The sequence below is a fragment of the Photinus pyralis genome, unplaced genomic scaffold, assembly GCF_008802855.1.
Source record: "Photinus pyralis isolate 1611_PpyrPB1 unplaced genomic scaffold, Ppyr1.3 Ppyr1.4_unclustered_Scaffold8227, whole genome shotgun sequence".
Taxonomy (NCBI): domain Eukaryota; kingdom Metazoa; phylum Arthropoda; class Insecta; order Coleoptera; family Lampyridae; genus Photinus; species Photinus pyralis.
In genome coordinates this window covers 61607-77575 of record NW_022172337.1, presented here as the reverse complement: position 1 = coordinate 77575, position 15969 = coordinate 61607, and the positions used below count along the sequence as shown (strand labels likewise).

At 33.9% G+C, this 15969-nt stretch overlaps 1 protein-coding gene across 3 annotated transcripts in view; it reads right to left on the bottom strand.

Moving 5' to 3' along the window:
* Positions 1 to 15969, bottom strand: part of LOC116182961 (beta-1,4-glucuronyltransferase 1-like) — a 53190-nt gene that overhangs the window by 1630 nt on the left and 35591 nt on the right. For all 3 annotated transcript variants that reach the window (XM_031503534.1, XM_031503535.1, XM_031503537.1), the window contains exon 3: positions 146 to 721. In XM_031503534.1, the coding sequence (XP_031359394.1) occupies positions 146 to 721 (576 nt within the window). The remainder of the gene's footprint in view (positions 1 to 145; positions 722 to 15969) is intronic.

Genomic DNA, 15969 nt, shown 5'->3' with positions numbered 1-15969 from the left:
GGAGATCTTCTGTCAATGGTTTCAGGGTTAACTTCAAATGGTCACTTTTTAATTTGTGTGCTATGTTTTATTAGCAGAGATATGAGGAGGTAGTCTGAGACCCGCTTTAGTACAATATACCTACCATGACAACTCAAGCACTTACCTGCGTCATTTTGTCACTTTTTCCTTCCCAACTAAGCCTCTCATCATATAAAGGATCACCATGTGTTCCAATAAAAATTGGTTCCCAGTGAATGTAATATCCGTTTCGTTTCCCGACGTGAAACACGTGCAGATCTTGAGTTTCTTTTTCAGCTCGCCATTCCTTCGATTTGGGTACATTATGGCATCCCGGACAAAGCCGCTTATGAAAAGGCACAGCAGTACCGTTATCTAACATCTCCTTTAACAGCGTCTTGTTCTCGGGAATTTGCTGATTAGCGGCCACCTCAAACAAATGCAGTGGAAAGACTTTTGGATTTTTTCCTAATAGAGGTCCATCGTTTACGGATATCATTTTTAAAAATTGCGTTATTATATTTGGACTAGGATATAACTCGATATCTGAAGCGAGCACGAAATGAGTTTGAGCCATTTCTCTTGCCACATTTCTTCCTACATTGACTGGGTATAAAAGCTTTTTCTGTGCTTTGTACATTTGGTCATTGCTTATATTGAAATACGGTGGAGTCATCGAACAATTGTATAAGTCTTGAAGAACCTTATCATGTTGGGGAACCTGAAATGAACGTTTTGTTAGTTCAAATTTAGTGCAGGTAAAAAAATAAGTAAAAACTATGGTATAACGTTTAATTGTCGAGGTGTAAATTTATTTTCAGTGCAAAATGTAAATTGAAAATTCTATAATAGCACGGACTCATTGCATAATTCTTTACGTATAACTTTTCAGGAATCTATTTGCGTTAGTTTCTCATACAATAATAGACTCAGGTCGTCGTTGGACACCCTGTATTTAAAACAAATTTCTGTTATTATAACCCGAATTGGAATATTATTTAAGTGACCATGCTAAAAGGGAATTATAGTAATGTAACAGTAAAGTAATAATCCCGGTTAGAAATGCAAATGTATTTCACATGTAAATAGAATTCATAAATACTGCTTAACGTGTGTATATTAGGAATGAGGTATCACTTTTTGGCCCGATAGTGTACGTGAAAAACAATAGCGACATTTCTTATATCGTTATCGTGCACATGGGCCGACAGACAGACGGTCATCAATACAAAATTATAAGCGCTCTCGAGGATCCATAACTCGCAAGGTAAAGATCTAGTAGCCACAATAGGGCATTTTTGTGGAAATGCGTTAAAAAACGGATCAAAATTGAAGAGGAGTTTGGAATCATTACAATATACGTTGCACAATCTTGATAATCCTTCACTCAACGATCTTGGCGACGCGGAGGGAATTTTATGGCCGGTGGTAATTATTATTAGGCAACACTTGCAGATTATAACGATATTATCACAGATTTAAATATACTATTAAATCTGTAATATTATGAATTCTTCCCATATAATCATTTTAAGAAAAAATGAATAAACACGTCTTCGAGGCACAGATATGATTATAGCAGTAAATCTTTACCGTTTTCTAAACTTTATTCGATACCTTAAATCAAATTTAGAAGTCACGGTCAGCCACTTTCGCTATGTTTATATTTTTTGCTTACATCCTTAATTATTATTGAGGTTATTTTTGAAACCTCTAATTAGAATCTAACTAAATAATCAATTAGTTTCCGAATGTAAACCTGCAGCTACTTCTGTACACCGTTTCGTAAGAGATAACTATTAATAGCTTTACACGAATTCAGGTGAACAACCGTAACCTATATTGGTATTTTGGTATGCAAATGCAAGGGAGATTTTCTCATTTTTGTCTTTCTTAATAATGTGAGAATGGTGTGATTATAAAACTTCTTTAACATCGATGGATTGCTTACTATTCGGAATAATTGGAATTTGGGATAATTGGCAAACTTGCGGTACAAGTTCATTATTAAAAAAAGTAGGTAACCAAATTTGTAGCAACTTCCTGTCTTCGTACTTAATACAATAATAATATTGGACGTTTTTTTACATTTAATTTTTAGCGCATTTCCACAAAAATAAAAAAAAATGCGCTATTGTGACCACTTTGTCCGTCCGTCCGTCCGTCCGCTAACTTTGCGACGCTACTAGTTCTTTATTTTAAGAGCTATTGTTCTACTTTTTTCGCTATTTGGTTCGTTATGGTGTCGAGTATTGTACCAAGGAAGGAATTTTTTCTCTACCGCTTACAAAAAAAGTTATTGTAAAAAAAACAAAAAACCGTTTTTTACATGTTCCATAATTTTACACTTTTGCCGTTTATTAACGATCCTAGAGATCGTTTATAATTTTGCATTGCTATCTGTCGCCTGCCGGTTGGTCTCTCCGTCTGTTCCTTTGTCTGTCTGTCCATCTATCTGTCCGTGTGAACGATAACTTTGTTTAGAAATGTTCGATCGCTTTTACATTTCCGTTAGTTATGAACTGAATTGCATGAAATTCAATATGGGCATAGATTTAGCCATAATAATACGCAATGCCAAAAGTTGAATCGAATCGATTCAAAATTCACAGTGCCCTTTTCGCATCTCGACCATTTATAAACCGAATTGCAAACTTTTTTACTTATAAAAGTATTTGAATGAAATTTGATACATAGGCACTTGGAATAAAGGAAAATCAAACGCCAATTTCAAAATTTGGTTTTGCGCATGCGCAGTGCCAACTTTTTTATTTATGGAAGAATTTAAACGAAATTTGATACATAAGCACTTGGGATAAAGGAAAATCAAACGCCAATTTCAAAATTTGGTTTTGCGCATGCGCAGTGCCAACTTTTTTATTTATGGAAGAATTTAAACGAAATTTGACACATAAGCACTTCGAATAAAGGAAAATCAAACGCCAATTTGAAAATTTGGTTTTGCGCATGCGCAGTGCCAACTTTTTTTATCTATGGAAGCATTTAAGTGAAATTTGATACCTTGGCGCTTAGAACAAAGAAAAATCTAACATTAATTTCAAAAATTAGGTTTGCGCATGCGCAGTTCCAACTTTCTTATTTAGAAAAGCATTGAAATGAAATTCTTCTTTATAAACTGAAATTGAAATACCACGTCAAAAATGGATTGCTCATGTGCAACGCTATCTTTCATATTTGTGGCCGGATTTTTACGATTTTAACAGAAGTTGCATCTTACAAATGGGAAATGAATGCAAGTGGGAATGCGCTTTATGTAAATCGTTTACGATTACTTTTTAACGATTACTTTTTAACGATTACTTTTTAACTTTGGACAGACAGATAAAGGAACAGACGGAGAGACCAACCGGCAGGCGACAGATAGCAATGCAAAATTATAAACGATCTCTAGGATCGTTAATAAACGGCAAAAGTGTAAAATTATGGAACATGTAAAAAACGGTTTTTTGTTTTTTTTACAATAACTTTTTTTGTAAGCGGTACAGAAAAAATTCCTTCCTTGGTACAAGACTCGACACCATAACGAACCAAATAGCGAAAAAAGTAGAACAATAGCTCTTAAGATAAAGAACTAGTAGCGTCGCAAAACGAGCGGACGGACGGACGGACGGACAAAGTGGCCATACAATAGCGCATTTTTTTTTGTGGAAATGCGCTAAAAATATGTGTTCATCTGAGTACAAGTAGATAACACAATTACTGAGCAAATCTTGTGAAACAGAAAATACGGAAAGTAATTTATTTTTTGCAATTCTAAAAGCTCATGTAACGTTAATAGTTTCCTTTACAATTACCTCGAATTCAAAGATTGACACATGGGCGTCGCGAGTGTGTTAATTGAACGAGAATCGAAAAACACTTTCTTCTCAAGTTTTACACATATTTTTTTCTGAAACTAAAATCAGAACTGAAAAATTATCTAAAAAATCTATATACGATATGTGTCAATTTTAAATGTCATTATTAAGATTAACGCTGCAATTGTTTTTTACATTTCCTCACTAGAGAGGGAAATCGCATTTTCTTCACCCTTTTTAGACACGAAAGTAGTTTCAGAAAAAATATATTTTTTCTTCCCTCTATTCCTATTCTATATCCTAAGTAAAATCACAACTAAAAGTGCTCGTATACCTATGAATGGAATGTAAATGTCGCGTTTTAGAAAATAGGAAGTCGTAAAGAGGTTTATAAAAAATTCAAAAGTAACATTCATACAGCATATTGCAATAAAACCAAAAGGTAAAATTCTTGTTAAGTTACGCATTACAACCTATGGTCGGAATTTAAAGTAGTAACCAAAACTAGAATTCGAAAAGTGCGGTTTCTATGTCGAACTTTTTATATACTTTTACATAGTTCAATTCAGAATACGTTGTGTGCCATCAATTACAATGCACTTTAATTCGAATTAAAGGCGCGTCTTTCTCTCATTTTAATTATTAACGAGCTCTTAGCGAGTTTATAATTTTGTTGTGTCTGTCCGTCCGTCCGTCCGTTAGCACGATAACTCATAAACGAATGGACCGATTACGATGAAATTTTGCAGGTGGATTCTTTATCAAATTTGTAGATCGGAGTTCGTGAATTGGCAATGTAGCCCAAAAAATAAAGTAGGCCCTTTTGACATCTCCGTTAGTTATGAACCAAATTGCATGAAATTCAATATGCGCATAGCTTTAGCCATATAAAACACAATTGCAAAAGTTGAACCTAATCGATCAGCATTCACAGTGCCCTTGGCGCATCTCGACCATTTACAGACCGAATTGCAAACTTTCTTATTTATGAAGGTATTTGAATGAAATTTGATACATAGCCACTTGGAATAAAAGTAAATTTAACGCCAGTGCGCAGTGACAACTTTCTGATTTATAGGGGGATTTAAATGAAATTTGGTACATAACCACTTGGAATAAAAGAAAATTTAACATCAGTTTCAAAATTTGGTTTTGCTTAAAAAATAATAATTAATGCAAGAGAAGAAAGTTAGATAGGTACCAGATCATATTGGCATTCATGAAACAAACGTCATACCCTCGCGATGTTTCAATTCAGTTACGATAATGATAAACAGATGTATGTACACATGCAAACACCTGCAATAGCCCATTAATTGATTGATATTGATTAATTAACAAGTACAATGAATAATGGAAGTTGTAAATCAGCATATGCACGCTTAAAGCGCATGTTTGGTAATACAGGTCAGTATTTTATTAGCGAAGTTTAAAATGATCGATCTCACGAGTAATTTTGGCTGCGTTAAATAATTAATTTTATTTAATTTCAATTAAAGGTACGTCTTTATTTTGTAAAACAAATTACAAAGTAAATAAATTAAACAAATATAGCAAACGAGCTCCTGGGTATGGCTATAGCATGTGCAAAACCAAATTTTAAACCTGATGTTAGTTTTGCTTTTATTTAAAGTGTATATGTATGAAATTTCATTTGAATGCCTCCATAAATAAGCTGCGCATGCGCAAAACTAAATTTTGAAACTGATGTTAAATTTTCTTTTATTCCAAGTGGTTATGTACCAAATTTCATTTAAATCCCCCTATAAATCAGAAAGTTGTCACTGCGCATGCGCAAAACCAAATTTTGAAACTGGTGTAAAATTTGGTTTTATTCCAAGTGCCAATGTATCAAATTTTATTTAAATCCCTCCATAAATAATAAAGTTGGCACTGCGCATGCGCAAAACCAAATTTTGAAACTGGCGTTAAATTTGCTTTTATTCCAAGTGGCTATGTATCAAATTTCATTTAAATACCTTCATAAATAAGAAAGTTTGCAATTCGGTCTGTAAATGGTCGAGATGCGCAAAGGGCACTGTGAATGCTGATTGATTAGGTTCAACTTTTGGAATTGTGTTTTATATGGCTAAAGCTATGCGCATATTGAATTTCATGCAATTCGGTTCATAACTAACGGAGATGTCAAAAGGGCCTACTTTATTTTTTGGGCTACATTGCCAATTCACGAACTCCGATCTACAAATTTGATAAAGAGTCCGCCTGCAAAATTTCATCGTAATCGGTCCATTCGTTTATGAGTTATCGTGCTAACGAACGGACGGACGGACAGACACAACAAAATTATAAACTCGCTAAGAGCTCGTTAATAATTATGTTTTTATACTGGTAGCGCTATCTAACGGTAAAATTATATCACCTCCGAACACCATATCGAAATTATTTTCTTCAATTATCGATCTCACAAGTAATCTAACTCAAAATAGACTAGAGCCTGCACATCTACACTATAGCAGAAAGCTTTTAGTGAAAAAGTCTCTAGCTATTGTAGTTGCTGAGATCTCACCCGGACAGCCGGCCAGCCATAACGAATATAATCAAAAATGCGCTAAAAATGCACACAGGAACACATCTATATATCAAAGTGTTTAATCAGAAATTCTAAAGCTGTGTGAAGTAAGTTTTAAGGATGCCGAAATTTTATCATTATTTTTTGCAACCAATTTCGCGGTTTATCAAGTCATAAAACGGCAAGAAATTTGCCATGGTTAAATTAGATTTTAATAGGGGAATCGCTGCGTCATCCAGCAATGCGGTATTTAATGAATGCAATTTCATATCACATTACCCGTTCTAAAATAAGAGATCGAATTCTTTTGGTACAAAATCGTTGCCCCTTTGAATTCCATTGTACGCAAAAACGGACAAACTCAATAATGAAAACTAATAGAGGATGTGATTTTTAGTTGTATAAGGCGATCTGCCGTTATGAGCACGCTAGGATTAAATCTAAAAATTGACATACTCCACATTTCGAAGCAACTTACATACTTATGTCCATTTTGGAAAGACTGGGAATCTGCACACAAGCAAAAATAGGTCTTTAGAATTGGATGGGAAAACTACTTTCAAACGACCGAGCGTGGGAAGTTCAGTCTTATTTTCGATTTGCATGCGTAATTAGGCAGTGCCAATTATGTACCTACGGGCGGCTTAAATTAAGTTTAGAACAAAACTCGATAGGTAATCATTTTTTTGTTGGAATTATTATAGACACAATCACTTACTTATACGAAATAAACTAATTGTGCTTTTAACTATAAGAAAAGATATTTAGCGCCCCTTCTACAGTTTAAACGTATCACAAAGGTACAAAATGGTGGCCCAATTTTGATTGGCTGTAACTTGTCAATCCTGACTTGGGGTTGCGAATTGCAATAAGGTGGATATGTTAAAAACAAAAATTTATCTAAATCTGCAATTTCAGTTGGCAGGATACGCCTTAGCAGACTATTGACCTTTGACCTTTAATTCTATGGCTACTGGTCTTTGATTTTATTTAGCAAATTGTTCGCGTATTTATGTACTTAAGAGGGTCCGCGAATTGCATTAGATTCATAGGTATTACTAGCAGCGAGATGCTTATTCGGATTCTGTTTGCATATCTAACATAGCCATTTAGCTAATGTACACACATAGCACAGTAACGACCAATTACAAAATAAATACCATCAGGTTTGTTATTTTTTCTTTAGAAATTCCTTCTTTTAATTCAGCATTCACGTTATAAATAGTATAAGGTATGAATGCTAAACGATTAAACTGTGTAGTGTACCTAGTCTTATTTATTGCTGCTATGCAAAATGGCAAATTAACGTTCACTTATCTACGGAAGACCTAGTCTAAGATTCTTTGATTTAAAAAATCAATAAGAATTTTGGAATATCCCAAATATGTTGAAATATACATTGTGTTTCGTGTGTATCTAAAAAAATATGAAAATTGAGTAAATTTTGTTTGCATAAAGATGCCAAACAGAATATGCTGAAAATTGATTTGGTTTGAGACAATCTCCTCAAGGGGAAGGAGCATGCATTCTAAAACAGAAAAGCGGGATGCATATTCGTAAATAGTAGACGCGTAGTCCCTTCGGAAAAGTCCGCATCCTTTTTGTACCACTTGTCTTTAAAAAAAAATTTGAAAAGAAATTTTAAAATTTTAAACCTACAAATAACCTAATTTGGATACGCATTTTTGTAAGCAAAATTTTAAAAAAAACTTTACCCGAAGAATCGAACCTGAGCCACTTGGTTGCAAACCGAGTATCCTTACCACTTGACAAATATGGCATACATTTAATAGTGATTAATCTCAGTTCGCATTCCGCGATAGTTGTGGGGGAAGGGTTCTTATGCATGAGGACCAGCCGTATACAAATATACAGTGTGAGCAACAATGATTGAAGCGTGCGTCATCACCGCTTGTTCCTATTAATATCAAAACTACCTTCTTTGTATGGAGTTGTATACGAAAATGACGTTCTGCGCTGTCACGGTGACGTGCGTCTATTCGTATTTCGTATCTTGTATCAAATCAGCATATGCTATGAGCGGCACATTGCCAATTTAGCTGAAGCGGCACGCTTCAATCTTTGTTGCTCACTCTGTATAAAAAATAATACATATAGTAACTCATGGTTGGGGCAACAACACCTAAAATATACGGTGTTGTTGGTTGGGGTCGAGTAAATTACATTAATAGATGTTAGCGATACAAAAGGGTGTTGAAAGGTAAAGTGAACGGAACCACTGGCATTTAACGCGTGACATCCTCAACAAATATGGGTAATTAGAAAGAGTAAATCTTAAGCCGGCCATACACGGTCCAACGCCGTTGTACAACAATGTCGGATGGAATTGTCGTACGAAAATCGTGAAAATTGAATACAACCATACACGATCCAACAACGTCGTACGATAGAGTTGGATGTGATTTTTTTTAAAAGATCGTTCACACTGTACTCAACAGTGCTTGCGACTATGTCGGATGATCTTGTTGTATTAGGAACTTTCCATAAACATTCCTGCGCTTTGTATAATTCAAACACCTCCGTAAGGAAATTATCTGAATAATTTCCACTCATTTTTCTGAAACAAATGTATCCCATTAAATAAGAATTATAGTAAGTAAATCAAATATATAAACAATTGTAGGTGGATACTTACATTTCGCAAAATAACAGCACTAACCTTCTATTTATACTCTAACTGACTGCATTAAGAATATTAAGATTAACACAATATGATAATAATAAAGGTTTTTAATTTCGCTGTGTACACGGATTCTGTCGGACCGACTTGATTGTAAGCGCGCATACACGATCCAATTTCGTCCAACTGCGTCGCATACAACTCGATTGTACTGCAGCACTCAGACAAGTTTGATATTCATTCTCATCCAACCAACTTAGTCGGATGTGCCCATACACAATCAAAAATCGTACAACTTAGTCGAATTCGACAAGATCGTACGACGGCGTTGGACCGTGTATGGCCGGCTTTAGAGAGTATCTACGAATTGAGAAAAATGAAAGAGAGGGATAATAGAACAGGTATAAGTAGTAGTACATGTTTTAAAAATATTTCCGACTTACCTTAGCAAAACTGATTAAAAATATTACCTTTTGCAGGATGTAACAATTAAGTATGTCAAAAAATTTGGGTGGTCGAGGGAACCAAAACACGATTTTCAAATAAAATGCCCACAATATTTCGTTTGGTACCGATGCCCTGAAAGATTGTAAAATGTGTTTTTCATCTATACTACATAGGAGGATGCAATTAACGTATTTGCAAAAATGTTCCTAAATTTCCTACACCAACATGGTGCACCCTTATACGAGTCGAAGAAAAAAATACAAATCTTGTTGTATCTGGGCATCTTTGAATGTAACACAAAATACGGTTTTGAACATTAAAAAAATCACACGTTCTTCGAATATTTTTGGATGATTTGTATAATATATTTTTTAGAAACTCCTATTATATCCTCCTATCATATTAGAGTGTATCCCAAAATTATGAACATTCCATTCAATTTTAGAACAATTCTAATATCACTAGTATTATACTTACGTATATTGGCTTAATTGGATATATGTATGTATGTGAACGTCTACTGAGGCGGCTACAGAACTAAGCAGATCACTTTTTTAAATGGAGAGCACTATTTTTCGTGAAATATTATTAAAGAATGAGTATATTTACAGACATTGTTGTAGACAAATTTACATCTCCTCGTTGCAGCGTAACTAATTTTTACATCTTTTCGTGAAAGCCATTGCAGAGCGAAAATTGTATCCGAAGTAGGTAGTCAATTTATCAAATAAATGGTATTCTTTTTCGATGACCCTGGTATGTACTCTTTAAAATAAAACTCAAATACGTATAACGCGCAGGCAATTTGTATGGATTCCGAAACAAAAGCACTAATGGTGATTTTCTCTAAATTTTCTGTGCGGACAATTCGCGCTCGGATTATTCACTCCCCGGCAATTCGTTTTTGTATTTTATCAATTTGACTGTCTGACAAGAATATTCTATGCACGTTTCGCCGGTTACAAGCGCTCATAGTACCAGGCCCGTAGCTAGAGTTGGGCTTTAAGGGGGGCAATGATGTTCTTAAGGGGGGCGTACATTAAGGTATACCAAAAAATTCGAAATTAAGAAAATTCTCTATAATTTGTGTAATAAACATATAATTGAAACTAATCCACTCTGATCCGAATATCCTAATTTATAATGATATACATTATATAAAATAAAGTAAATGTAAACGAAAACGCAACTGAATATTATGATGGAAACAATTTAAAAAAGTGCCTTTCACAAATCACATACATACATAAGACTGGCACAGTGGCACATAAAACATAAGTTTTTAAAATAATTGAATTTTTCTGTTTTTCTTCTGATTAAACTTCCGTAAAAATATCATCATATCTTGCCGTTTGTGTTTGGACATCAAATTTACGACCGGTTCTCTTAATTTAATCCTCATTTGTCGCTAATACTTGTACCCAACGCTGCAGGTATATTACATTTGAAGAAAATGTAGGAATTATCTATTATCCTGCTTGCCTTTAACTACTTAATTTTATGACAATTCTCTATTATTGTAGTCACGTTTGTCCCTCTTTACTTAAGCAACCAAATATTTTTAAAGTAGATCTCTCCTTATTGTTTTTCAATTTCAACTGGTATTGTGATAATGTGATTGTGCTATAAGTTACGTCATAATTGAAGGGGGGCGCTTAAAGTCTCTAGGGGGGGCTCAGCCACCCCTGCCCCCCCTCTGGCTACGGGCCTGCATAGTACTCATAGACCATAGTACATAGTGTACCATGTACAATCTTTGAATTTTATTCACGACTAGCAAGTGGCAATCCTATACCATTGTTTATATGTTATGCCTATACGATCTTGTTTTGACTCACAAAGTGATAAATGTATAATGCTATAGTCCGTCTCACCTTGACTTGTAAGTACAGGCTCTTATGGCCGACAACGATGCCAAATTTCATTAGAGCAATATTTGTAGCAAATGGGCGGTCCGGGTTCGAATCCCGGCCGATGCAGATTTTTTTAATTTTATACATATATTGTTTACCATTTCTACATTTCGTCAGACTAATGCTGGTCGTTGATGTAGGATGTCCTGCTATTTCTATATAAGTAGTTTTCAGTCTATAGGTATGGAATTGATGTGTATAAAACTGACTCAACCATATGGTGTTATTAATACTATCAAAACAAACAAATAAAAACACTGAAATAAGATTAACAAACACAGCAATATATTTTAAAGGGCCAATTCTGTAGTCATGGCCGTTAAAAAATTCCAACACGGTACCAATTTCAAATTTCATTCACCAGCCTGTAAACCGGCAATCTACAAAATTACGTGACTAGAAACCATCGCTCTATTACCATTCAATGAATCTGAAACTCAAATGCCGCCGTGTAATTAAAAGATTACCAAATTGCCGTTTTATTAAAAGTCATTGTGATACAAAGCGATCATCGTTCAACACATAAAGCAAAAGACCAAAAGTGAACAACTGGTTATTAATATTGCGCTTATATGTACCTGCCTACAGTGGCATTTCGTTAATAATGATGTGATGAAGAAATAATTTCATAGGAAAGTTTACAATGAACTAATAACCTTTACTATAAAGCATCAGAATGTGTTGTTGTCTGTTGATTTCCGCAATTCAAACTATCAACGATTTAGGCAATTATGTAAAATAAATTCAATATTTGACATTCGCGTGCCATGTAACACTGCGAATTTCTTCTATACTCTGAATGCTTCTACAACACATCGTCTTTAGGCACCGATTATACAGGGTGTTTTTTTAGTTAAACGTTTCTGGGAAAGTAAACTAGGTAGGTTTTTGAAAAGTTGTACTTAGGAGTTACTCTGAAGACCGAATCGATGTAAAATATTTTTTAAATGGCCGCACTTCCGGAAACACCGGAAGTAGATAGTAACTTCGTTATTTTAAATAGCAACTCCTATTTCTTATTCATTTTTGGATTCTACGTGAAATTTCGGTTCTTTTGATACCCACATGTCGATATCTGCCATTTATGGTTTTTAAGTTATTTTGACGTTAAGAAAAAAAAATGGCGGGTGCAGATGGTACCTTGATAATTGATTACTTGAAAACGGTTGTAGTCATGGCAACCCATTTTTATCAGTATATAGAGAATGAATAGGGCTTTCTTTTAGTGTACTTAAAAAAAAGTTAAGTTGCGTACGACCGCACCTATGGAGATCCTAATTTAAGAAACTTCAAAGTCTAAAAACTCGGTTTTTTTAAACGAAATGACCATTTTCTCACTATTGCATGAGATGGAGAATCGAAATTCGCATATTTTGATATTATATATTCCTATAGCTATCTTTAACAGTTTCTGATTTATTCCCATTTCATTGAATTGATACCATTTTTGCCGCATTTTCTTCTTAGTAGTTGGCCATGATTTTATAACAATCGAATTTTAAACAAATCTAGTGACACTAATCCGTCACCTACTGTTATAGGTTAACATAAGCTTTTCAAAAATCGAAAAATGACTCGCACTGGTTGCACCTATTTTGGAATTTAATTGTTATTTATGGTAAAATGGACAAAATCGCGGCAAGTGTTTGCCGTACATTCATTCAAACCCTGGAACGAAATTCTATGAATTTAGGAAATGGTGTACCCCCAAATGCACTACAAATCGTTGAAGCACAAGTGATCAAAGCTCTACAAGAGAATATTTAAGAAAATGAATTGAATTGTGTTTGCAACACGAAGGCTCTCATTTTGAGCATGTGTTGAAGGAGAAAGAGTTTAAAATAATTTGATCCTATTTTCATAAAAATTTTTGTTTTCCAATTGAAGCTGATCACATTGTTTCTTTTTTATTAATGAATTGTTTAGAGTAGAATCAATAATACTAAAGAATCCTTTCCTTGATTTGTTTAAAATTCGATTGTTATAAAATCATGGCCAACTACTAAAAAGAAAATGCGACAAAAATGGTATCAATTCAATGAAATGGAAATAAATCAGAAACTGTTAAAAATAGCTATAGGAACATGTAATATAAAAATATGCGAATTTCGATTCTCTATCTCATGCAATAGTAAGAACATGGTCATTCAATTTAAAAAAACTGAGTTTTTAGACTTTGAAGTTTCTTAAATTTGGATCTCCATAGGTGCGGTCGTCCGCAACTTAACTTTTTTTAAGTACACTAAAAGAAAGCCCTATTCATTCTCTATGCACTGATAAAAATGGGTTGCCATGACTAGAGCCGTTTTCAAGTAATCAATTATCAAGATGCCATCTGCATCCGCCATTTTTTTTGTTAAAGTCAAAATAACTTAAAAACCATAAATGGCAGGTATGTGTTTCCGGGAGTGCGGCCATTTTGAAAATATTTTACATCGATTCGGCCTTCAGAGTAACTCCTAAGTACAAATTTTCAAAAACCTACCTATTTTAATTTCCCAAAAACGTTTAACTAAAACTCCCAAAAAAACTGCCTGTATGTATAATTTACCAACAATGCCTCTTTTTCGAACATTATAATACTCTTTTAAGAAATAAATGCATGCACAGACCAAATCGAACATTTTTTTAAATAAACAAAGGGGCGCAAATGTTTCGTTTAGATTCTATCCGTAAGAAGGTCGCTAAAATCGCTTTTGTTCTTTAATTTGTAAAGAAAAATTCCAAAATTTCAGTGAACAAGAAAACAATTCTGATTTCAACGAAATTTGGTGGTTTTTAAACAGGAGAATTTACAATTTACCCACATGGTTTTTGAAAATTGAAAAAAAATCCAACTGCAATTTTTGGCGGGACAATTAAAGTGATCACTTGATCAGAATTTCACGGAATCGTGTGTTATGTTGTACACATATAGAGTGTCCATTATGTATGGAATATATAGTAGCTCGGTAAATGTCGACTGAATACAAAGATTTTCAATATGAAAGTTGTTTAACAATTTATTTCTCATATATTAAGGCAGCATTCAGTTGTTTTTATTTCAAACAACAAATGAGTAACGAAAAACAATTGAACTTTTTTAATGGCAGTGCAGAGTGCACCTTTTCATTAGGCTCATTTGATAGAGATTGTTTTTCTCTTTTCGATAATATAACATGTTAGTACCTTCAATCAAGAAGATTAAAAAAAAAAGTGTTATAATTTGATCAATAACATTAATCCCGAGATTAATCCAGATATTCTACGTCAAAATAAAACAAATGAACATGCACTTTTCATATTAAACTTTGAAGATAAAACGAAATTAGCCGTAAAATGGTTTTCATCGCAATGACTGTTAAAATGTTCACCATTAATTGCAAGGCAGTGGCATTAGGCATAACCACAAAGCTTGAAATAAAATCAATTTATCCTACACGTGTTACGTTATTGAAACCAATGTACAGAAAATTGGAGGTGGAACGATATTATGTACATAATCTATCGGTGAAACCGAAGCGAATATATTGAAAACGGTCGGAAGAGGATACTCATAAAGGGCAAGTGGAACGTCAGGACGAGACACTGGCAATGTAAAAACCGAGGTAAAAACTTAAATGTGGATATTTCGAAGATGTTGGAGGAAGGTATAAAGGAAAAATGCAATATTTCGGAGAATTTCTCTAAGGGCTTGATTCTTCTTGTATTATACACTATACAGGGTGGGGCAGTAGTGTGTAGGTGGCAGATTGTGGGTTTATTAACGCACAATTTAAAATTCATTGTCGGGATATGTTGAAGGATCTATCAATATTTTCAACGAAACTGCAATTGTTATATAGGGTGATTTATATCACAGTTGATTTTTTTAAATGGAACCGCCCTTATATTATTAATGTATATTATAGATTTTGTTTTGTTTTTTTTTTAATTCATCATAGCCTACTTGATTAAAATATAAAAACCGTAGATATAACTGGTATCTTATTTTCAATCTTATGCTATGATAGTTTGTTGAAAAGAGAATTAAAAAATCCATCAAATAATCTAAAAATCCAATATGGCGCCTATTTAACTTTAGGAAGTTGGTAAATGTTCCTCAAAGGTAGCCATCTTGAATTTTTTTACATCAATTCTAAATTAGGCGTATCAAAGACAGTAACTTTTTTTAGATCTCTTATACTTTCGATGATATAAGACATTAAAGGAAATGACCAATTTTAGTTTTTTTTAATTTACGTCGAACCTATTCGACATTTTGAATTTCCACAAGGAAATTTGAAACAAGCATCTAAAACTGCAAAACATTGCCCATTTAACCAATTTTCTATCTTTAATAATAAGAAAGTTACCCATGCAATCCCACCCGATCTGGGACACACTGTATATTACACATGATATCTAAAATGAGTCGTTTAGCCGTAATTCGTCATTTTTTGAAAAAGTAGATGTCCAGTAAAAATATGTAATGTACAATCCTCCACCCACACACCCGCCCCTGTATAGCGTAAATTTTGAATGTAGGCCAAACGGACTTTAAATGTTTACGTGGAAACAGGCACCCCTCTTTTTTTCGAATTTTCAAAAACTAATTTCAGATTCGTGATTTTCATGTTCAAAAACCCCAGATGCTAGATT